We start from the raw sequence: 24,509 nt of genomic DNA, 5'->3' as shown, positions 1-24,509 counted from the left end.
CATGTGTCTTAGTTTGTGCCATTTGACGTCAATGCAGCCGATTACTGTGTGTGTGTGTGCGCGTGTGTGTGTGCATGCATGCGTGCGTGTTTACGGGTGTGCTATGTGTACGGGTGTCTTACACAATGCAGTCCTAGCAACTGAGAACTGAGAAATGGCAGAAATGGTGACAGAATAGCTGAAAATGGTCTTAGACACTCGCGAGTGGGACAAACCCACACACACTCCGTACAAAACATACATCCACACACTCACAAACATACTCATTCATACATAGAAACTGGGAGATTATGAAAAGAACTCCTCATTGATAGAATGACTCTAGGAGACTGACGGTGACGTTTGACGGTGACTCGATTCATCAGCGGGTATGATGAAGTTTAGTTTAGACCCCAGATGTTCCCTCCAGGAAGTCACCGTTGTCTTCTCAACAGACAGCATCATGGAATCTAGTTAGCATATCCTCCATTTTGCACATGCATAATTATCAGCCTTTGATTGACAGGCCTACAGAGAGACAGGAGCCCTGTGGTTAGATGTGCAGCATAATAAACAGACAGTGTGACTGAGCTCCCCGTTGACGGAGTCTGAAGCCACGTTTATACCTGGTTCTAACATGCCTCCTTTGTCCTGATCGTGTCCTCATTCTGATTGTGCTCACATTTTAAGACAGGTGTACACGATTAAAAGACAAAATGTGAACTGATTTTTGGTCAGATCTTAAGTGTAAACGGGCAAGATCAGGACAAGATCAGGATGAAGTACGCATGCTAGCTGTAGGTATAAATGGGGATTGAGACACATTGGCGCTGGAGACAGTGGAGACAGGTGTTGTCTGTGATCCAATAGGAGCTGTCAGACGTTTCCTACAGCCTCATGCAATGCACTGCCACCCATGCAGAGAGCTTTCTATCTTTCACTGTGTGTGTGTGTGTGTGTGTGTGTGTGTGTGTGTGTGTGTGTGTGTGTGTGTGTGTGTGTGTGTGTGTGTGTGTGTGTGTGTGTGTGTGTGTGCGTGTGCGTGCGCGCGTGTGTATAACAGCTTTGCATCTTTGGCCCTGCTTCTGACAGTGAGACGGATTAGAGCCAGGGATGATCCTATACAGCGACATCACTTCCTGTCGGCCCCCTCAACACAGGGATAGGGCCCACGCCAGCTCTCCCCTCTGAGAACGTGAAACACACTCACATTGCAAAGCCCCAAACACATGAACCAACACACGTGATTCACATTGACAACCATTAAAAAGACTGACTTGCGAATCCACACATAGAAATGGAAATCCATACAGCAGGTGTTCCTATGTACCAGCCCTACCCTGGTATCTGTCCCTCAGTAGTCAGGAAACAGAAGAGGCACACAGTGGGTGGACGTCTTATCCCTGACACTACTATTATTATTATGGAAGCCCAGCCAACACAGGCATCCCCACCATGTGAGGCCTTTTACAGACAATTCCCTGGGACTGACTGGGAGCCTTAATTCGGAGAGAGACGAGGGGAACGCTCCCTCTTTTCTATTTGCCTCCCTCTCTCCGACTCAGTGTTTACATCAGTTAAAAAGGGTCCACTTCAGAGCCCCTCTGTGGTACTGTAAATGCACATTGCTTGAAGCTCCTCCATACAACAGTTACAGCAACAGTCTGGTTCTCTGGGTTTCGGGATGTCACCAGCAAAGGAGTGGCTCGACACGTGCACCAACCGGCTCCTGTGCACATTTAAAAATAGCCCTGCATGCAGGTGTCTGTCACTGCACCTTCCCCCTTCCTTTCTGGCTAAACAGTAGCTTCCTCTCCGGGATGCTGAGTTTGTGTGTGTGGTGTGTGTCAGAGGATGCTGGTGGGAGGAGCTATAGGAGGACAGGCTCGTTGTAATTTCCATATGTTTGATACCGTTCCATTTATTCCATTCCAGCCATTCCAATAATCCATCCTCCTAAAGCTCCTCCCACCAGCCTCCTCTGGTGTGTGTTTCTGTTTGTGGATGCATGCGAGCTAGTGGAATTCGTCATGGTGCGATTAGTCAGGCCTGCTGGGAGCTCTCTCTCGGTGTAGAGTGTGATTAAGCTGGTCTGGTGTAATGGGTAATTACTCCATCCCTTCTGAAGCTTCTGAAGGCTTTTTCATTTCTCCCTTTTTTTTATTATTCAGCAGCTCGGAGCTTTGATTAAAATCAACAACAGGATACATGCGGTTGCCTGGGAGATACAAAGCATCCATAAAACATGAGCCGAAACAGAGGAGAAAAGAGAGAGCCAACCGCCTCTCCAACTCCATCTTATTTTCTCGTTTTCTCCTTCACTCGCTCCTTCTCTGCCTCTCTCTCTCTCTGCCTCTCTATCTCTCCCCCCCCCCTCTCTCTCTGTCTCTCTCCCTCCTTTCCACCATCACACCCCAGAGACTGGCACATCTGGAGGATGCTTAACTGTATATAGGTGAGAGGGAGGGAACACTAGGGTTAGTGAGACGGCATATTAGTGACAGAGAGAGAGAGACAGAGGGGGGAGGAAGGGGGAAGCATGCTCCCAGACATGTGAGTGGAGGAGAGGGTTGAGGTAAAGGATTTGGGGAAGGTGGAGGGGAGGACGATTACAACTGAGCGGAAGAGAAGAAAGGAGCATATTAAAGATGAAAGGTAGAGGAAGAAGAGGAGGAGGAGGATGTGGAAAGAAAACCAGAGGGAGAGGAGAGAGAGAGAGAGAAAATGGAGGTGACAAGTGGCTATGCCTGCAGCCCAGGACCCTGCAGCTGTAGCTACACAATGGTCATCACAAGGGTAGGTGGTGAAATGTTGTGAGGATGCTACTATAGTAGAGAGTTTGAAGTCTGCGTGAGTATAGAGGTCTTGTCATGGGATATTCCAATTGACAGAAACAAAGAGTTTAAAGGAGGGATGAACGCCTTATATAGCATCTAGCTGTACAGGGGGACATGCAACCCATTCACTGCCAAAACTACACTGAGGAGTCTTCACTGTGCAAGAGAACCTCAGAGATGCAAACAAATCCACGCGATAGAGTCATTCTACGAGTCTGTAAAAGTCAATAAAAGGCTCTGCTCCATTAGTTCTTGCGCTGTTGCAGATTGACAATAGGGGGCATCATTTTGCTTCAGCATCATTTTCTCTCTGTCACTTTGCAACTCACCACTTCCGACCCTCTTACTAGTACTGGCTGAGCCAATATAGAGTTCTATACACCACTTCATACACACAGTATACGAAACAAACAGCCCACATACTCCTCTTCTGTGTTCTACAGTGTGTGTGTGTGTGTGTGTGTGTGTGTGTGTGTATTGGGCTGCCTGTGCAGGGTTAAAATGCATAAGAAGTTCCCATTTCTCTATCAACTCTATCAATCCTTCCCTGTCGTTTCTATATCAACTCATAATCCTTCCCTGTCGTTTCTCTATCAACTCATAATCCTTCCCTGTCGTTTCTATATCAACTCATAATCCTTCCCTGTCGTTTCTCTATCAACTCATAATCCTTCCCTGTCGTTTCTCTATCAACTCATAATCCTTCCCTGTCGTTTCTCTATCAACTCATAATCCTTCCCTGTCGTTTCTATATCAACTCATAATCCTTCCCTGTCGTTTCTCTATCAACTCATAATCCTTCCCTGTCGTTTCTATATCAACTCACAATCCTTCCCTGTCGTTTCTATATCAACTCACAATCCTTCCCTGTCGTTTCTATATCAACTCACAATCCTTCCCTGTCGTTTCTATATCAACTCACAATCCTTCCCTGTCGTTTCTATATCAACTCATAATCCTTCCCTGTCGTTTCTATATCAACTCACAATCCTTCCCTGTCGTTTCTATATCAACTCACAATCCTTCCCTGTCGTTTCTATATCAACTCATAATCCTTCCCTGTCGTTTCTATATCAACTCACAATCCTTCCCTGTCGTTTCTCTATCAACTCATAATCCTTCCCTGTCGTTTCTATATCAACTCACCATCCTTCCCTGTCGTTTCTCTATCAACTCACCATCCTTCCCTGTCGTTTCTCTATCAACTCACCATCCTTCCCTGTCGTTTCTCTATCAATTCACAATCCTTCCCTGTCGTTTCTCTATCAACTCACCATCCTTCCCTGTCGTTTCTCTATCAACTCACAATCCTTCCCTGTCGTTTCTCTATCAACTCTATCAATCCTTCCCTGTCATTTCTCTATCAACTCTATCAAACCTTCCCTGTCGTTTCTCTATCAACTCACCATCCTTCCCTGTCGTTTCTCTATCAACTCACCATCCTTCCCTGTCGTTTCTCTATCAACTCTATCAATCCTTCCCTGTCGTTTCTCTATCAACTCATAATCCTTCCCTGTCGTTTCTCTATCAACTCATAATCCTTCCCTGTCGTTTCTATATCAACTCACAATCCTTCCCTGTCGTTTCTATATCAACTCACAATCCTTCCCTGTCGTTTCTATATCAACTCACAATCCTTCCCTGTCGTTTCTATATCAACTCACAATCCTTCCCTGTCGTTTCTATATCAACTCATAATCCTTCCCTGTCGTTTCTCTATCAACTCACCATCCTTCCCTGTCGTTTCTCTATCAACTCACAATCCTTCCCTGTCGTTTCTCTATCAACTCACCATCCTTACCTGTCGTTTCTCTATCAACTCACAATCCTTCCCTGTCGTTTCTCTATCAACTCATAATCCTTCCCTGTCGTTTCTCTATCAACTCACAATCCTTCCCTGTCGTTTCTCTATCAACTCACCATCCTTCCCTGTCGTTTCTCTATCAACTCACCATCCTTCCCTGTCGTTTCTATATCAACTCACAATCCTTCCCTGTCGTTTCTCTATCAACTCACAATCCTTCCCTGTCGTTTCTCTATCAACTCACAATCCTTCCCTGACATACTCCGATATCATTTAGAGGACAAACAACTAATGTCGCAAGACAAGCAGCAGTCCACTGGCAGAATTCTCAGTAGTCCTTGGATACCTGTAGATCAAATCCCCAGCCTTTGTCTCCCCTCATCTATAAACAATGGGCTGGCCAGCAATATCTCTAAATGCTGGTTAATCGAATCCTCTCGCTGTTTCACTAATTGAATAGCTTTTTCTCTTCCAGCTGCTTAGCTCAACTCCCTGAACTCCCTTAGCTCAACTCCCTGATAGGTGTGAGTAGTTAGGCTCTCTAATTGCAGGCTCTTGTAGGGGTGCTTTATAGGGCATTGGGGCCCAGCACTTGATCAGAGGACCGATTAAAATGTCACCTCGTCAGAGAGTAGGTGCCACTTCAGCCTCCTCAACCCTGAGTTTGGCACTGAATTCCCTCCCAGCCCCCGACGCAGCTCATCAAACACATGCACAGAAGCATTTACACTCAAACCCATATATACACACACACACACATACACACACACACACACATACATAACCAGCACCAAACACGACAGAGGCCTAACTGCTGTGTGTCGGTATCATCTCACCCAATCAGCGTAATAACAGCAATCACTTTAATTACCTTTAATACACAGGGATGGAGGGAGAAAGAGAGAGAACACAGGAGCTCGATAGCTCCTTTCACAGTTGAGTAAGCTAATCTTAAGATAGTTCAGCTCCGAAGAACAGACAGACAAGGGGGGTAGAGGAATAAATAACCGAGGGAAAGCAGCATTATGTGAGAGGATCGGGAACAGACAAAATAAACGGGGTAAGGCTATCTGTCACGTTGCATCACCAGAGACAATGCACTGGCCGTAGAGATAGAATGACTCATTGTATTGCCATTGCACTGGCACTCCTTTCAACCCGCCTGCCTTTTCTTTGAAAGAAACCCATCGCTCCATCTGTCAGAGTGCTCTCGTTGTCCAATTAGCTTCAACTGATCAATCGTATCGCTCTCCTTAAGGACACACAGATCAAGAATTTGGGGATTTTCCTGATGCCATGTTTCCAAAGACGATCCAAATGGCTGCAGGGTGAGCTTACTGTTGCACTAGCCCGTGCTGGTCGAAGGGTTCAGTAGTCTGTGTGATCTGTAATGCAATCAGGTATACGTCAGATAGGGGACTCTAGATGGATAAAACCTGTTTTGGCATGGACGTTGAGGGCTTCCACCATTTGGTGTGGCATTCTATGGGTTAAGGGATGATTCCATGATTCCATCAGGGTCATCAGGAGGGACCAGCCAATGAATTATACTTGTGAGTAAACACTAGGCAGTGCGCACTCTTTCAGTTTGTATACCAACTCATAGGAGTAGTAGAAGAAGAAAATGGACTACTTCAAAATGGAGAAGACCTCAATGACGCTGCCCGTGCTCTCACAGACTATCTATCTCTGTGGTGTTCACACACCCGGGAAGAAGGTGGCTGTCTCCGCATCTTCACTGAGTCAGTCTGACACTCTGTCTGCACTGTCCAATCAACACCTAGAGTGGCCAGACACCTCATAGTGCGGGGCATTTGGATTGGCTGTTGGATGCGATTAACTGTCCGACCCCATCCACCCCTATACGATAAGCACTGTGTGCTGTAAAGACACGAAGCATTACTCTTCACCAGACTGTATATACTAACAAGAGTGTGTAAAAATACCGGTAAACGGTAATGAGTGATGACTCAGACACCGGACACACACGCTGTCCGGACACAGTGGCTGAGATGTGCGTGACCTCCAGTCGTTTGCTGTGTCCCCTGGCGGAGCTCTTCAGTGAGGCCCCCCCTCCACAGTTTGACCCTGTGTTTCCTGACGCTAATTCCAGGAACAGATGAGCGAGACAGAGAGGCCTCGCCACTGTGGATGAGAACAGCTGGCCTCATCCATCACACAGACACCGGCCTACGGGAGCACGGAGGAGCCACGGAGCTCAGCCATATGTCCCACTAACACAGGACGCACACTTTCACCTGAGACTGTCTGTTCCACTGCTTCTGGTTCAGGTTCAGCCTCGGAGATGAGTGCGGTTTGAGTGGGCTAAAAGAAGAGGACAGGAAAGAGAAAGCATTGCAATGAATCCATAGGTGGGCAACAGAGAGGAAAAGGGAAGGCCAAATGTCAAAAATCGTAGGTACTATCGCTAAGATAAAGAGGGAACATGCTATGTGTCGGGATCCAGCAGGGACAGAAGGTACTGTGAATGAGGCTCTTTGATGGAGCACAGAGGGAGAGAATATGAGAAGGCATAGAGTAAAGCACAGTGGGATAGAGCAGGAGAACAGGCACTGCAAAAAGAAAGACCACTCTGATAGGAGGAGCAGTTTGCAGAGCCCTGCCTGACCTTTAGACAATGGGGAGGAGAGCAGGACAGTGTGCATCAAATAGAAGGACTCTGTGTACCAGCTGTACTGTGTTGTGTGTGTGTGTGTGTGTGTGTGTGTGTGTGTGTGTGTGTGTGTGTGTGTGTGTGTGTGTGTGTGTGTGTGTGTGTGTGTGTGTGTGTGTGTGTGTGCCTGTGCATGTGTGTGTGTACGTGAAAGCAGATGTGTAGAAAGCAGGACCACTGGAGGAGCTTCTGTGTGTTGAGCACGTTCAGCCCACAGACCCTGACACCCTTTTAATGGCTTTATGGGGTCACAACATCACACAGCACAGGCCTGACTGTGAATACCAATCATATAGGCCAGCTGTGTGCATGTGTCTATGAGAGAGAGGCATACTCTGTGTGTGTGTGTGTGTGTGTGTGTGTGTGTGTGTGTGTGTGTGTGTGTGTGTGTGTGTGTGTGTGTGTGTGTGTGTGTGTGTGTGTGTGTGTGTGTGTGTGTGTGTGTGTGTGTGTGTGTGTGTGTTGTGTGTGTGTGCCTGTGCATGTGCATGTGTGTGTATGTGCATAAGTGAATGCATGTGTGTGGAAAGCAGGACCACTGGAGGCGCTTTTGTGTGTTGAGCACGTTCAGCCTGACACCCTTTTAATGGCTTTATGGGGTCACAACGTCACACAGCACAGGCCTGGCTGTGAATACCAATCATATAGGCCAGCTGTGTGCATGTATCTATGAGAGAGAGACATACTGTGTGTGTGTGTGTGTGTGTGTGTGTGTGTGTGTGTGTGTGTGTGTGTGTGTGTGTGTGTGTGTGTGTGTGTGTGTGTGTGTGTGTGTGTGTGTGTGTGTGTGTGTGTGTCTAGAGATGTCGGATCTTAACTTGATCATTCTTTTGTCGCAGAGAACTTTCCCCTTGCATCGGGAAATTCAAATGAGCGCTGAGAGTCCCTGAAAATGAGCAGTTCTCTTTCTCTCCATGCGGGGGCAGTAGAGTCATTGGGATCAGGGCTTGCTATCAAAATAAATGTCTCTTGCTTCCTCAAACACTACAAGCCATGGTCCTATTACTGCAACATTCAAATGTACAAAAATGTGCCTGAAAAGCAGCCATACAGATCAGCCACCATTGTTTTATATAGCTGAATAAGATAGATATTGGTCTCCACTAGGCTATGACATACAAGTGCATGCTAAGGTCAAGATTCAGTTCAATTGTGGCCTGGGGTGGTCTAGAGGTTCGGGACACAGCCTTCAGAGCACATAAAGGCCTACAGTGTTCGTGTTGGTTGGAAGCCAGCCCATGCCCTTGTGGCACAAATAATTAAATCGCCCTGATATATTGACCATTTTAAATATGGACAGTTCGGGGATATTTTACCCCTGATCTTGATAAGAAATGACCATACCAGACACTACTAGACAACATAAATAAGAAACAAATCAAATAGACTACACCAACATTAGTTTCCATTCATACTTGGGTAAATTGTCAAGGTAGATGTGCCGTGGTAAACGAGGAAATGCTTGATTTACATTATTGTACGGAATGCTGGTCAAACATATAAATCGCATTTAGTCCAAAAAGTTATTCCGATTGCAATACAAACCAGAGGGCGAACATACACTACATGACCAAAAAGCACGTGGACACCTCCTCGACCATCTCATTCCAAAATCATGGGCATTAATACGGAGTCTGTCCCCTCTTTGCTGCTACAACAGCCTCCACTCTTCTGGGCTTTCCGCTAGATGTTGGAACTTGGCTGCATGGACTTTATTCCATTCAGCAAAAAGCGCATTAGTGAGGTCGGGCAAAGATGTTGGACGATTAGGCCTGCCTCGCTGTCGGTGTTCCAATTCATCTGAAAGGTGTTTGATGGGGTTGAGGACAAGGCTCTGTGCAGGCCAGTCAAATTCCTCCACACCGATCTCGACCAACCATTTCTGTATGTACCTCGCTTTGTGCACGGGGACATTGTCATGCTGAAACAGGAAAGGGCCTTCCCCAAGCTGTTGCCACAAAGTTGGAAGAATAGAATCATCTAGAATGTCTTTGTATGCTGTAACATCAAGATTTCCCTTCACTGGAACTAAGGGGCCTAGCCCGAACCATGAAAAACAGCCCCAGACCATTATTCCTCCTACACCAAACTTTACAGTTGGCACTATGCATTCAGGCAGGTAGTGTTCTCCTGGCATCCATCAAACCCAGATTTGTCTGTCGGATTGCCAGATGGTGAAGTGTGATTCATCACTCCAGAGTACGTGTTTCCACTGCTCCAGAGTCCAATGGCGGCAAGCTTTACCCCACTCCAGCCGATGCTTGGCATTGCACATGGTGATTTTAGACTTATGTGCGGCTGCTCGGACCATGGAAACCCATTTCATGAAGTTCCCGACAAACTGACGTGCGGACGTTCCTTCCAGAGGCAGTTTGGAATTCGGTAGTGAGTGTTGCAACCGAGGACAGACGATGTTCGTGTTTCAGCACTCGGCAGTCCAGTTCTGTGAGCTTATGTGGCCTACCACTTCACGGCTGAGCCGTTGTTGCTCCTAGACGTTTCCACTTCACAGTAACAGCACTTACAGTTGACCGGGGCAGCTTTGGCAGGGCAGAAATTTGACGAACTGACTTGTTGGAAAGGTGGGATCCTATGATGGTGCCACGTTGAAAGTCACTGAGCACTTCAGTATGGCCATTCTACTGCCAATGTTTGTCTATGGAGATCGCATGGCTGTGTGGTCGATTTTATACACCTGTTAGCAACGGGTATGGCTGAAATTGCCGAATCCACTAATTTGAAGGGGTGTCCACATACTTTTGTGTATATATAGAAATATATATAGTGTATCTTGAAAGATTTTGGTTGCAAGCAGGACTAACATTAATGTAACACTGACATCGCATTTTAGGGCGCAGTAATGAGGTGACCAGTAATGATTGCAATTGAGATCAGCTGTGTGGGTGAATTTAGTGCTATTGATTGTTTAATGAGACATCAGCTGGCGATAATCTAGTGCAATCGATGGTTGCACAAGCCCCATTGTTATTTGATTATATTCCAGTACATTCTTTATGCTACCCGTTAGCCTATTCATTGTCAAATAATGAAAGGTGAAAACTGATAATAGACTACTGTTTGTTTTCCCCCGGCTGAGTTGATGCGCTGATTTGGGCCAGTTGATTGATCGATGTAGGCCTACTGTACGTACACACGTTCCTCCAGACCAGTATATCTTCAAGCTTTTGTTGAGCTGAGGCACATTTCCTCGATGCGTAAATTATCAGACTATTTATTTAACACTCTTTAAAAACGCAATTCATTTGTGGGCCTAATTAATGTAGGTTCAGGCTGGTCACGAAATCGACCAGCACTCATGCGGCTCGGAGCTGGAGTGCGCTGTATAGATCACTGTGCTTACAACGGTTCACAATGTTCTAGCAAGCACTAAGAATACTGATTATTCTTAGTGCTTGCCTCCCCCAAACCACTCGGAATGAATGCCTAGACTGTTAACCGTTGACTTGTTTCTGTTTTAACCCTGTAACGACGTGGAATTAATGTGCCAAAAATAGACATTCATCCACGAATCAAAGAGCAGGAATCAAATCCTTGCCAATTTCGGAATATGTGTGTTGAGGTCCGTGCCTTTAACCGCAAGACCACACAGTAACCAAAACAGTTTATTCTGCCTACTGCTTGCCTTCAACATATAATAAAACAATTTATCTAATGTAGGTACGGTACTGCATTGTATACAAAAACCGCTTCCAGCTGCCCCCTGGTGGCGATTCTAAATCTTTCTTCAGATATTTAAATCCTCTTGCTGCAGGATGATTTTCCCTTTACGATGAGTGTGTACATGTTACATAGATTAGGTTAGTACTGTACATGTTACATAGATTAGGTTAGTACTGTACATGTTACATAGATTAGGTTAGTACTGTACATGTTACATGTTACATAGAATAGGTTAGTACTGTACATGTTACATAGATTAGGTTAGTACTGTACATGTTACATGTTACATAGATTAGGTTAGTACTGTACATGTTACATAGATTAGGTTAGTACTGTACATGTTACATAGATTAGGTTAGTACTGTACATGTTACATGTTACACAGATTAGGTTAGTACTGTACATGTACATGTTACATAGATTAGGTGAGTACTGTACATGTTACATAGATTAGGTTAGTACTTTACATGTTACACAGATTAGGTTAGTACTGTACATGTTACATAGATTAGGTTAGTACTGTACATGTTACATAGATTAGGTTAGTACTGTACATGTTACATGTTACATAGATTAGGTTAGTACTTTACATGTTACACAGATTAGGTTAGTACTGTACATGTTACATAGATTAGGTTAGTACTGTACATGTTACATAGATTAGGTTAGTACTGTACATGTTACATAGATTAGGTTAGTACTGTACATGTTACATAGATTAGGTTAGTACTGTACATGTTACATAGATTAGGTTAGCACTGTACATGTTACATGTTACATAGATTAGGTTAGTACTGTACATGTTACATAGATTAGGTTAGTACTGTACATGTTACATGTTACATAGATTAGGTTAGTACTGTACATGTTACATAGATTAGGTTAGTACTTTACATGTTACATAGATTAGGTTAGTACTGTACATGTTACATAGATTAGGTTAGCACTGTACATGTAACATAGATTAGGTTAGTATTGTACATGTTACAGAGATTAGGTTAGTACTGTACATGTTACATAGATTAGGTTAGTACTGTACATGTTACATGTTACATAGATTAGGTTAGTACTGTACATGTACATGTTACATAGATTAGGTTAGTACTGTACATGTTACATGGATTAGGTTAGTACTTTACATGTTACATAGATTAGGTTAGTACTGTACATGTTACATAGATTAGGTTAGTACTGTACATGTTACATGTTACATAGATTAGGTTAGTACTGTACATGTTACATAGATTAGGTTAGTACTGTACATGTTACATGTTACATAGATTAGGTTAGTACTGTACATGTTACATAGATTAGGTTAGTACTGTACATGTTACATAGATTAGGTTAGCACTGTACATGTTACATGTTACATAGATTAGGTTAGTACTGTACATGTTACATAGATTAGGTTAGTACTGTACATGTTACATGTTACATAGATTAGGTTAGTACTGTACATGTTACATAGATTAGGTTAGTACTTTACATGTTACATAGATTAGGTTAGTACTGTACATGTTACATAGATTAGGTTAGCACTGTACATGTAACATAGATTAGGTTAGTATTGTACATGTTACAGAGATTAGGTTAGTACTGTACATGTTACATAGATTAGGTTAGTACTGTACATGTTACATGTTACATAGATTAGGTTAGTACTGTACATGTACATGTTACATAGATTAGGTTAGTACTGTACATGTTACATGGATTAGGTTAGTACTTTACATGTTACATAGATTAGGTTAGTACTGTACATGTTACATAGATTAGGTTAGTACTGTACATGTTACATGTTACATAGATTAGGTTAGTACTGTACATGTTACATGTTACATAGATTAGGTTAGTACTGTACATGTTACATAGATTAGGTTAGTACTGTACATGTTACATGGATTAGGTTAGTACTTTACATGTTACATAGATTAGGTTAGTACTGTACATGTTACATGTTACATAGATTAGGTTAGTACTGTACATGTTACATAGATTAGGTTAGTACTGTACATGTTACATGTTACATAGATTAGGTTAGTACTGTACATGTTACATGTTACATAGATTAGGTTAGTACTGTACATGTTACATAGATTAGGTTAGTACTGTACCTGTTACATAGATTAGGTTAGTACTGTACATGTTACATAGATTAGGTTAGTACTGTACATGTTACATAGATTAGGTTAGTACTGTACATGTTACATGTTACATAGATTAGGTTAGTACTGTACATGTTACATAGATTAGGTTAGTACTGTACATGTTACATAGATTAGGTTAGCACTGTACATGTTACATAGATTAGGTTAGTACTGTACATGTTACATGTTACATAGATGAGGTTGGTACTGTACATGTACATGTTACATAGATTAGGTTAGTACTGTACATGTTACATAGATTAGGTTAGTACTGTACATGTTACATGTTACATAGATTAGGTTAGTACTGTACATGTACATGTTACATAGATTAGGTTAGTACTGTACATGTTACATAGATTAGGTTAGTACTGTACATGTTACATGTTACATAGATTAGGTTAGTACTGTACATGTTACATAGATTAGGTTAGTACTGTACATGTTACATAGATTAGGTTAGTACTGTACATGTTACATAGATTAGGTTAGTACTGTACATGTTACATGTTACATAGATTAGGTTAGTACTGTACATGTTACATAGATTAGGTTAGTACTGTACATGTTACATAGATTAGGTTAGCACTGTACATGTTACATAGATTAGGTTAGTACTGTACATGTTACATGTTACATAGATTAGGTTAGTACTGTACATGTACATGTTACATAGATTAGGTTAGTACTGTACATGTTACATAGATTAGGTTAGTACTGTACATGTTACATAGATTAGGTTAGTACTGTACATGTTACATAGATTAGGTTAGTACTGTACATGTTACATGTTACATAGATTAGGTTAGTACTGTACATGTACATAGATTAGGTTAGTACTGTACATGTTACATAGATTAGGTTAGTACTGTACATGTTACATGTTACATAGATTAGGTTAGTACTGTACATGTTACATAGATTAGGTTAGTACTGTACATGTTACATAGATTAGGTTAGTACTGTACATGTTACATAGATTAGGTTAGCACTGTACATGTTACATAGATTAGGTTAGTACTGTACATGTACATGTTACATAGATTAGGTTAGTACTGTACATGTTACATAGATTAGGTTAGTACTGTACATGTTACATGTTACATAGATTAGGTTAGTACTGTACATGTTACATAGATTAGGTTAGTACTGTACATGTTACATAGATTAGGTTAGCACTGTGCATGTTACATAGATTAGGTTAGTACTGTACATGTTACATGTTACATAGATTAGGTTAGTACTGTACATGTACATAGATTAGGTTAATACTGTACATGTTACATGTTACATAGATTAGGTTAGTACTGTACATGTTACATAGATTAGGTTAGTACTGTACATGTTACATAGATTAGGTTAGTACTGTACATGTTACATAGATTAGGTTAGTACTGTACATGTTACATGTTACATAGATTAGGTTAGTACTGTACATGTACATGTTACATAGATTAGGTTAGTACTGTACATGTTACATGTTACATAGATTAGGTTAGTACTGTACATGTTACATAGATTAGGTTAGTACTGTACATGTTACATAGATTAGGTTAGTACTGTACATGTTACATAGATTACGTTAGTACTGTACATGTTACATAGATTAGGTTAGTACTGCACATGTTACATAGATTAGGTTAGTACTGCACATGTTACATAGATTAGGTTAGTACTGCACATGTTACATAGATTAGGTTAGTACTGTACATGTTACATAGATTAGGTTAGTACTGTACATGTTACATAGATTAGGTTAGTACTGTGCGTGACCATGCATTGATGAATTCATATGCAGGTGAGTGAGTCATGAATATTGAATGTGTTAGATGTGTGATCTCAGTAATGACAATAAAGGTTGGAGCTGATTGAGATGAGTGTACTGCGAAGTGTAGAGAGGAGTGTACTGAGGAGTGTACAGAGGAGTGTACAGAGGAGTGTACAGAGGAGTGCAATGAGGATTGTACTGAGGAGTGTACAGAGGAGTGTACTGAGGAGTGTAATGAGGAGTGTACAGAGGAGTGTACAGAGGAGTGTGCTGAGGAGTTTACTGAGGAGTGTACTGAGAGGAGTGTAGTGAGGAGTGTACTGAGGAGTGTGCTGAGGAGTGTGCTGAGGAGTGTACTGAGGAGTGTACTGAGGAGTGTACCAAGGAGTGTACTGAGGAGTGTAATTAGGAGTGTACAGAGGAGTGTACTGAGGAGTGTAATGAGGAGTGTACTGAGGAGTGTGCTGAGGAGTTTACTGAGGAGTGTACTGAGGAGTGTAATGAGGAATGTAATGAGGAGTGCACTGAGGAGTGTAATGAGGAGTGTACTGAGGAGTGTACTGAGGAGTGTAATAAGGAGTGTACTGAGGAGTGTAATTAGGAGTGTAATAAGGAGTGTACTGAGGAGTGTACTGAGGAGTTTACTGAGGAGTGTACTGAGGAGTGTAATGAGGAATGTAATGAGGAGTGCACTGAGGAGTGTAATGAGGAGTGTACTGAGGAGTGTACTGAGGAGTGTAATAAGGAGTGTACTGAGGAGTGTACTGAGCCTGGATCCTACTCTAGTGTATACTACTGTTTGTTCAATCATATCATTCAAACTCCAGTCAACTGAAAGGCATGAGAGATAATGTGCGTGTGTGTGTGTGTGTGTGTGTGTGTGTGTGTGTGAAGAAAGAGATGAGAGAAATGTAAAAGAGAAAGATGTCCCCTTTCTCTCGTCATAGCCCTGTGTGTGTTCAGAGAAAGTAGCGCAGTACAGAGTGGAAAACACACACACACAGCACTGCATACAGAGAGGGTTTACACACACACACACACACACACACACACACACACACACACACACACACACACACACACACACACACACACACACACACACACACACACACACATGACATAAGCATACCAATATAATCCAACATCTATCTATGACATTAACCCAGGATCTGGATTCAAGGTCATGCAGTGACCTCCATTAAACAAAGGTTGTGTGACAACTCATGTGTGACCAATCAGATATGTTTATCTCTGTGAATTTCTGTCCTATTCCACCTGCTGCAAGGTCCATTTAATCCCACCAAGGTGCAGCTGCAGCCATGATGGCATGAGGGAGCCATCACACTGATTTCATTAGTGGCTAAATTGAGTCGAGGCCGATCCATTTTTGGGAATCCATAATCAGACGACGCGTGCTTTGAGAAAACTGCGGGTTATTCCGCTCAATATACCCAAACAATAAACACAGGATACCTGCGCATTGCCAACTTTAGAATAAACGTAAATGCGGTGCTGTTAGACATTATTGCTTGATGACACGGTTTCAGAAATCTCCCAGATGAATGACCTGTGTTTAAACTTTCACAGGGCACGCGAAGTAACGTTTAGCTCACGTGAGTCGTTTAGACTGGTTAGCCTTAGCCTATAGCCTCAGAGACCTGCCAAATATAGGATTGTTTATGCTTTCTTTGCTTAATAAATGAACGGTGGCGTTTATAGGCATTCTGTTTCCATTTTTCGACTGGTGCAATAACTCACCGTGACGCCCGATGACCGAAGGCGCGCGAGTCAATTGCGGCTGATTGATGAATTGATAGCTCGATCATTTTCCCGCAGGGTGCAACGCCAGTGCATCCAATACCGGTAGTCGCTGCTATTAAGGTCAAATGCAGACCATTACAAATCCAATTGTTTCTAAAGATAACGGTTAATGGTACGTGTCCGTCTTATCTGATCCATTGGTTTGAAACAAGTCACCATCCGTGCGGTGGGACCCATAGGCTACAGTCTCCTAAATGGGTTAGACGATGTTGCCATCATTGTACCTTTCTTTTACATATCATGTCAAGAGCTATATGTGCTAATGTGTTAAACTGTCGTCTGCAAATGAGATCCAGACAGAGTGAACTGAAGTTGAAATGGACTAAGCTCAAACGAATCTAAATTGCACTGCACCATACAGATGTCCGGTATACGTGAACATATTCCCTGTCATGATACACACTTTCTGCATGCGCCCTGAGACATGCATGAGCCAATGGTGAGAACAAAGGCCACTTTGGGAACCTAAACCGTAAATTGTGCAACCCATCAATTGCTATTTGTGCAACCAAGTCATGTCGAGGAAGCTGAAGACGCAGTGATGGGTTGATGTTGCTCCCCGATTATGATGATGATATCTATCCTAACTGTCCTGCACGGGACGACATAACGTAAAATAATTGCAGGGGGACCCACCATGAATAGATCTAGGCGTTAATAAACGCGCAATTACGCAGTTTCGTTGGTTAGCCTAAATACACCTGTTCTTGTTGCATAAAGAGGTAGCCTTAATGTCACTGTTAGGTCCTATCTCACGCTATGTTCAGTAATTTTGTAGCACAGCAGATATCTGGCTACAGTGTGACGGTAATGCCGAAAGGCTAGTCTGTCGGTGGGTGTTTGGTCGGTCGGGACAGAGGGCACTCACCTAACTTTTGCTGCCACGGAAGATGTCGCATCGTTTCTTATATTCTTCCTTTTGGACACGGCAGTTCCCATGCTGACATGGAAACGACGCAAGCAGGAAAACAGCTCATTCCAGAAAACCTAGGATGGAGAAATGCGGCGAGAAGGTTGAAGGGAATCCAGGAAAGACTGTGGCAACTGGCGAGAGTTCCTCTTCGGCAGGAATCGTGGTATTTTCACGTCTGCAGAGCTCTCTCTGAAAGAAACCAGCTAGTAATGCAACGGATAGATACGGGTGCCCTTTCTCGCTGCTGTGTCTTCAGAGTGCGTGTGAGGTAACGTGTACTGAACGAAAACACTGTGACGCTCTCTCTCTCTCTCTCTCGCTCTCTCTCTCTCTCATGCTCTCTTCATTGATCAGAACCAGAGAAAATGGGATGTGAGGGGGTTGGACTCCTGCTTGTCATCATTAGGTGTGTGTGTGTGTGTGTGTGCGTGTGTGTGTATGTACGTGGGGTGGGGGGCAGTGGACAGGAAACTGAGTAGAGCCATATAAGGAGATGTCATCCCCCTACACCAAAGTGAATTCCTGCAGTATAAATTTGTACACACAAATACAGGTATGTGCAAGTGCATTGTCCCACGTTTTACTTACAATTTCACTGAAATGTATAAATGTACTAAGGTGCCTAAAGTCAAGATATAAGGTGTGCCCGAGTCCTTTTGGTGCTTAGTTGAGTCACTTTCTAGATAGCACAAAGCGAGGGATTGAGACACACACACATCGTTAAACCCACAGGGCAGGATACACTGGGGATTTGTAGTTGTATACACACACTCCACTGGCAGACACAGCAAACAAGTAACGGGCCATCAGCCTTCGAATACTAATCAATCTATCCCCAAAACAACCTGCTAGTGAAACAAATGAAGGTACTGGACGTCCTTGGGAGTTTGTTATAGAATCTGTTTCAGTCATTGTTACACACTCACGTACACACACACACACACACACAACACACACACACACACACACACACACACACACACACACACACACACACACACACACACACACACACACACACACACACACACACACACACACACACACACACACACACACACACACACACACACACAAGCACACACATTGAGACAAAAGGAATACAAATAAGTAAAGCAAAGCATCCCAGATCAGTGTGCGCTGAAGGCAGTCAGGTAGTAAATAATGTGAGGCAGCAGATAAAGGAAGGAATGCAGAGGATGAATGAAGAACGGACAGCGTGGCTCCACAGACTGAAGTGGAGAGGAGGGGCAGACGAGGGAGGAAATAGGAGAGATGAATGAAGAGGGGAAACAGGGTGGTTCCTCGTACAGACTAAAGATAGGGGTGCGGTGTGTGTGTGTGTGTGCGTGTGTGTGTGTGTACACTACTGTTCAAAAGTTTGGGGTCACTTAGAAATGTCCTTGTTTTTGAAAGAAAATAATTTTTTTGTCCATTAAAATAACATCAAATTGATCAGAAATACAGTGTTGACATTGTTAATGTTGTAAATGACTATTGTAGCTGGAAACGGACGATTTTTTGTGGACTATCTACATAGGTTTACAGAAGCCCATTATCAGCAACCATCACTCCTGTGTTCCAATGGCATGTTATGTTAGCTAATCCAAGTTTATCATTTTAAAAGGCTAATTGATCATTAGAAAACCCTTTTGCAATTATGTTAGCACAGCTGAAAACTGTTGTCCTGATTAAATAAGCAATAAAACTGGCCTTCTTTAGTCTAGTTTAGTATCTGGAGCATCAGCATTTGTGGGTTCGATTACAGGCTCAAAATGGCCAGAAACAAATAACTTTCTTCTGAAACTCGTCAGCCTATTCTTGTTCTGAGAAATGAAGGCTATTCCATGTGAGAAATTGCCAAGAAACTGAAGATCTCGTACAACGCTGTGTACTACTCCCTTCCTAAAACAGAGCAAACGGGTACTAACTATAATAGAAAGAGGAGTGGGAGGCCCTGGTGCACAAATGAGCAAGAGCAAGAGGACAAGTACATTCGTGTCTAGTTTGAGAAACTGGCAGGTTCATTAAATAGTACCTGCAAACACCAGTCTCAACATCAACAGTGAAGAGCTGACATCAGGATGCTGGCCTTCTAGGTATAGTTCCTCTGTCCACTGTCTGTGTTCTTTTGCCCATCTTAATCTTTTCTTTTTATTGGCCAGTCTGAGATATGGCTTTTTCTTTGCAACTCTCTGCCTAGAAGGCCAGCATCATGGAGGCGTCTGTTTTCTCATTAAAAATAAGCTGTTTCCAGCTACAATAGTCATTTACAACATTAACAATGTCTACACTGTATTTCTGATCAATTTGATGTTATTTTAATGGACTTTTTTAATTTTCTTTCAAAAACAAGGACATTTCTAAGTGACCCCAAACTTTTGAACGGTAGTGTATGTGTGTGTGTTTGTACGTGTGTCTGTGTTTGCCTATGTGTGTGTGTGTGTGTGTGTGTGTTTGTACGTGTGTCTGTGTTTGCCTATGTGTGTGTGTGTGTGTGTGTGTGTTTGTACATGTGTGTGTGTTTGTACGTGTGTGTGTGTGTGTGTGAAGAAAGAGTTGAGAGAACTGTAAAAGAGGAGTCAGAGAGTTACTGTATTGACCTCCACCCACACCTTTCACTAAAAGCATCAATTCATGTGTCTTCCAGAGATATATGTGTCTCCACTAACCCCAAAACCACTCATGTTTGACAGATGAAATAGCTGATCAATATTTTAGTCTGAGTCGGGTAGTTATACCGGCCTATAGTGCATGGCTGAAGTGTCGCTCTTGTTTGGCTCTGCCCCATTGAGTACTATGAAAGGACATCATCCTTCATCCTTCCTCCTTCTTCATTCCACAAGTTGATCTCAGATCTAACATGATCAACAATTATGGGGAAAATATCGCTCTCAACCATCCATCTTAGTTCGATTTGGGATAGCTGAGATGATCTCACTACCAGTAACAAAAACTGTCACTCTCCGTGGTCCTGAAAAGAAAGGCACTCGAGTAAAAGCACTGCTTTACTTGATCAAATTATGTGAGACTGGAAGGAGAAAGTAAGACAATGCTCCAACAAAATCCAGATGTAGCCTACATGGTGAAAAATGTGTGTTTGCTCTCCATGGTCCTGAAACATCAGGTCAGCTGTACTACTAGGAGACAATGTACAGTATTTTGTTTTCCATGGTCCTGAAACAATACACACAGGTCTGATAGCTACTCTACTGTCAGTGCATGTTTGCAACACGGTGCTCAGACAGACAGTGGCCTGAGAGTCCCACAGGACCTTGATCTCCTGACAGTTTTAATCGGTTAGGCGTACCCCCAGCCCCACCATTGTATTTCACCAAGAGGAGCTGCTCATACACATCAAGGTAACTGTCCCTTGGTTGCCCCCCAACAAAACAAGCCTTTGAAGAGTACGGTGTCCATATGAGGACGTTCTTAGCAAGAGTTGTAGAAGAGAGGTATTTTTTAAACGAAGGTAATAAAGAGGGTTATACAATCAGAAAAGACTACGAACTGAGAATAACAGACTGTGTTAAGAAAGAATATGCCAGAGAGAGTGTCATCAATTCTGACCTGCCACTCTTACCAGCATAAGTTATAGTTCAAATCTCTGAGGTCCTGTGGGAGTGTTGGAGGGAAACAGGATGTCTAGCTTCTTGATGGCTTCTCTGGTTTAGTTTATTATCCAATTCCTTTGTCCTGCTATTTGTTTCTAATAAGACACTTGATCACAAAGAAAGAAAGAAAGGATGCAAATGAAGATATTTACCTCATCATAAATGAGGTACAATGTAGGCAGATGTCTGCAGTTAAATGGTTCTCTACCTTGGTATAGAGAACTATGGCAGTATTTCTCTTAGAAGGCACAGATCAGCTGACAGGAGAAAGCAAGAGGGGGAGGGCTGTAGGAGATAGATGGCAGCAGTAAAATGACAGAAATAGGAGGGATAAGATAGAAATTAAGTGTGCCCAAGGAGGGAGATTTTCTCAGACAGATGATGGATAGTGCAATCAGCGGGCAAGGAGTGAGAAAGTGTGTGTGTGTGTGTGTATGGATCCAGAATGCCGCGCTTCCATTCTGCCTCTTACCTGGATAAGTATGTTTGATCTACTGCCCTGATCAACAGACGAAAGGGAATGGCATGCAGAAACACACACATTTTCCGTCTCCGTCTGTGTTCTGTAATATGAGAAGGCGTTGGTGAATGTAGAGGAGGAAGGGCTGGTTGCCTGCTCTCATCTCCCTGGCTATGCCTCTGCTCTCCTCTCCATCTTGCCAAAGCTGCTAGAGAAAACAAACAGCTAAACAAGTTCAGCCAACCACCATTCATCCACTTCCCCCGAACACATGGTCTAGCCACAGCATCAATCTCACTGTAATAAGGCTGCTATGAATGTAATTACAGTGCCCAGGCATGTAGATAATCAACGGCTATGAGCACATCCACACATCCACACACATGTCCCTCAGTGTTTTGTCCTTGTCCTTGTCTTGTCTGGACCAGATGTCAACTTTGTGACGTTTACCAACTGAGGCAGACCAGCTGCCAATAACACCAATGAGCAGGAATGATGTTAATGTTTTCCCAACAAGCTTTTGATGTCATTGAACGTGTCAGTCAGTACTTTTCTATTTCAATTTCATCACTGGGTTTGGAATGGGATAGCGATGTCTTCTCAAAGGTGGAAAACATTTCACTGAGATGGACTTTATGATGAATACTAATGCTGGGATGACCTACTCATCAAATATAGATAGGACAGCAATAGACATAGGCTGCATCCCAAATGCCATTTTGGGACACAGTCATAGCCTCAGATGACCTGACCATGTGGAACTTTGACAGAGCACAGGTGGCTGATCATTTTAATGAGTTTTTCACCTCCATTGCCAGCAACCTTGTTGACCAACTCCCGGAATGCACTGTCACCTCTGTAAACCATCATATTCAAACCTATTATTAAGCCAGGAGGACAGTTTGCATTTTCCCAAGTTTCAACTTCAGACGTTACAAAGATGCTTGAATATCTCGGCAACCAGAAACCACAGGACCGCATAACATACCAGCTATCGGACCTCGTGTAACACACATCATCAACCATTCCATTCAACATGGAAAAGTATCACAAGAGTTGAAACATGCAAGAGTTGTTCCTTTTTATAACAAAGGAGGCAAAGTTGAACAAGGGAACTACAGACCAGTGTTAATCTTCAGTGTGCTGTCAAAGGCTTTAAAAAAAGCACTCCGTGAACAGATCGTAAAGCACATTGATGACCATAACATTTTATATGACCTTCAGTCCGGTTTTAGACAATCCTATTTGGGCTCCCGAGTGGCATAGCGGTCTAAGGCACTGCATCTCAGTGCAAGAGGGGTCACTACAGTCCCTGGTTTGAATCCAGGCTGAATCACATCGGGCCGTGATTGGGAGTCCCATAGGGCGACCACAATTTTCCCAGTGTCGTCTGGGTAGGACGTCATTGTAAATAAGAATTTTTCTTAACTGACTTGCCTAGATTAAATAGATGTTGTATATTCTACTAACATTTGTTTACTATACTTGACAGATTTGATCAAGCAGGAAATTGACAGGTAGCAACCTCTGTGGTACGGTCATGCTTGACCTACAAAAAGCTTTTGATTCGGTGAAGCATAATATTTTGTTGTACAATCATAAAACAATTGGTTTTGTCACCAACTCCTTATTAGCAAAATCAAATCAAATCAAATCTTATTTGTCACATGCGCCGAATTCAACAGGTGTTGACCTTACAGTGAAATGCTTACTTACAAGCCCTAAACCGACATTGCAGTTTTAAGAAGAAGTAATTGTTAAGAAAGTATTAACTATATAAACTGAAGTAAACAATAAATTAATTTTAAAAAATATATATAAAACAAAATAGAATTACAAATAATTGAATACTTTTCGAATGCACTGTAAATGACATGCACTGTAAATGACATGCACTGTAAATGACATGCACTGTAAATGACATGCACTGTAAATGACATGCACTGTAAATGACATGCACTGCCTGTTCATGCTCTCTTGTCCCTGTATACGGATGATTCTGCCATCTTGGCTTAACTTAAGAATCAGGAGACCGTTGAAAAGGCCCTAAGCAGCGAACTGACCAAAGTCAGTAAGTGTAATGGTGTCGCGGTGAAGGAAAATTTTTCTGTGACATACTTGGGATGTGAACTGGACCAACACATGACAGGTGAACTCATGGCTCTGAATGTCATTGGGATGGTTCACTCCAGGACAAAGGACCTGGATACAGATACTATGAGGACCCTGGCAACATCTCTGATCCAACGCCACTATGACTATGCATCTTATGGTTCAGACTGTGCATCTTATGGTTCAGACTGTACATCTTATGGTTCAGACTGTACATCTTATGGTTCAGACTGTACATCTTATGGTGCAGACTGTACATCTTATGGTTCAGACTGTACATCTTATGGTTCAGACTGTACATCTTATGGTTCAGACTGTACATCTTATGGTTCAGACTGTGCATCTTATGGTTCAGACTGTACATCTTATGGTTCAGACTGTACATCTTATGGTTCAGACTGTACATCTTATGGTTCAGAGACTGTACATCTTATGGTTCAGACTGTGCATCTTATGGTTCAGACTGTACATCTTATGGTTCAGACTGTACATCTTATGGTTCAGACTGTACATCTTATGGTTCAGACTGTACATCTTATGGTTCAGACTGTACATCTTATGGTTCAGACTGTGCATCTTATGGTTCAGACTGTGCATCTTATGGTTCAGACTGTGCATCTTATGGTTCAGACTGTACATCTTATGGTTCAGACTGTACATCTTATGGTTCAGACTGTACATCTTATGGTTCAGACT

The 24,509-nt window shown here is 42.6% G+C and overlaps 1 protein-coding gene across 6 annotated transcripts in view; it reads right to left on the bottom strand.

The window, feature by feature from the left end:
• Positions 1-17,978, bottom strand: part of LOC109874423 (NMDA receptor synaptonuclear signaling and neuronal migration factor) — a 46,676-nt gene extending 28,698 nt beyond the window's left edge. For all 6 annotated transcript variants that reach the window (XM_020466316.2, XM_020466315.2, XM_020466319.2 and 3 more), the window contains exon 1: positions 17,583-17,978. In XM_020466316.2, coding sequence (XP_020321905.1) covers positions 17,583-17,653 — 71 coding nt within the window. In that variant the 5' untranslated portion in view covers positions 17,654-17,978. The remainder of the gene's footprint in view (positions 1-17,582) is intronic.
• Between the last annotated feature and the right edge of the window lie 6,531 nt (positions 17,979-24,509).

Source organism: Oncorhynchus kisutch, linkage group LG29 (genome assembly GCF_002021735.2).
Source record: "Oncorhynchus kisutch isolate 150728-3 linkage group LG29, Okis_V2, whole genome shotgun sequence".
NCBI classification, from domain to species: Eukaryota; Metazoa; Chordata; class Actinopteri; order Salmoniformes; family Salmonidae; genus Oncorhynchus; species Oncorhynchus kisutch.
The sequence above is the reverse complement of the archived record's forward strand: the minus strand, read 5'-3'. Positions and strand labels throughout refer to the sequence as shown.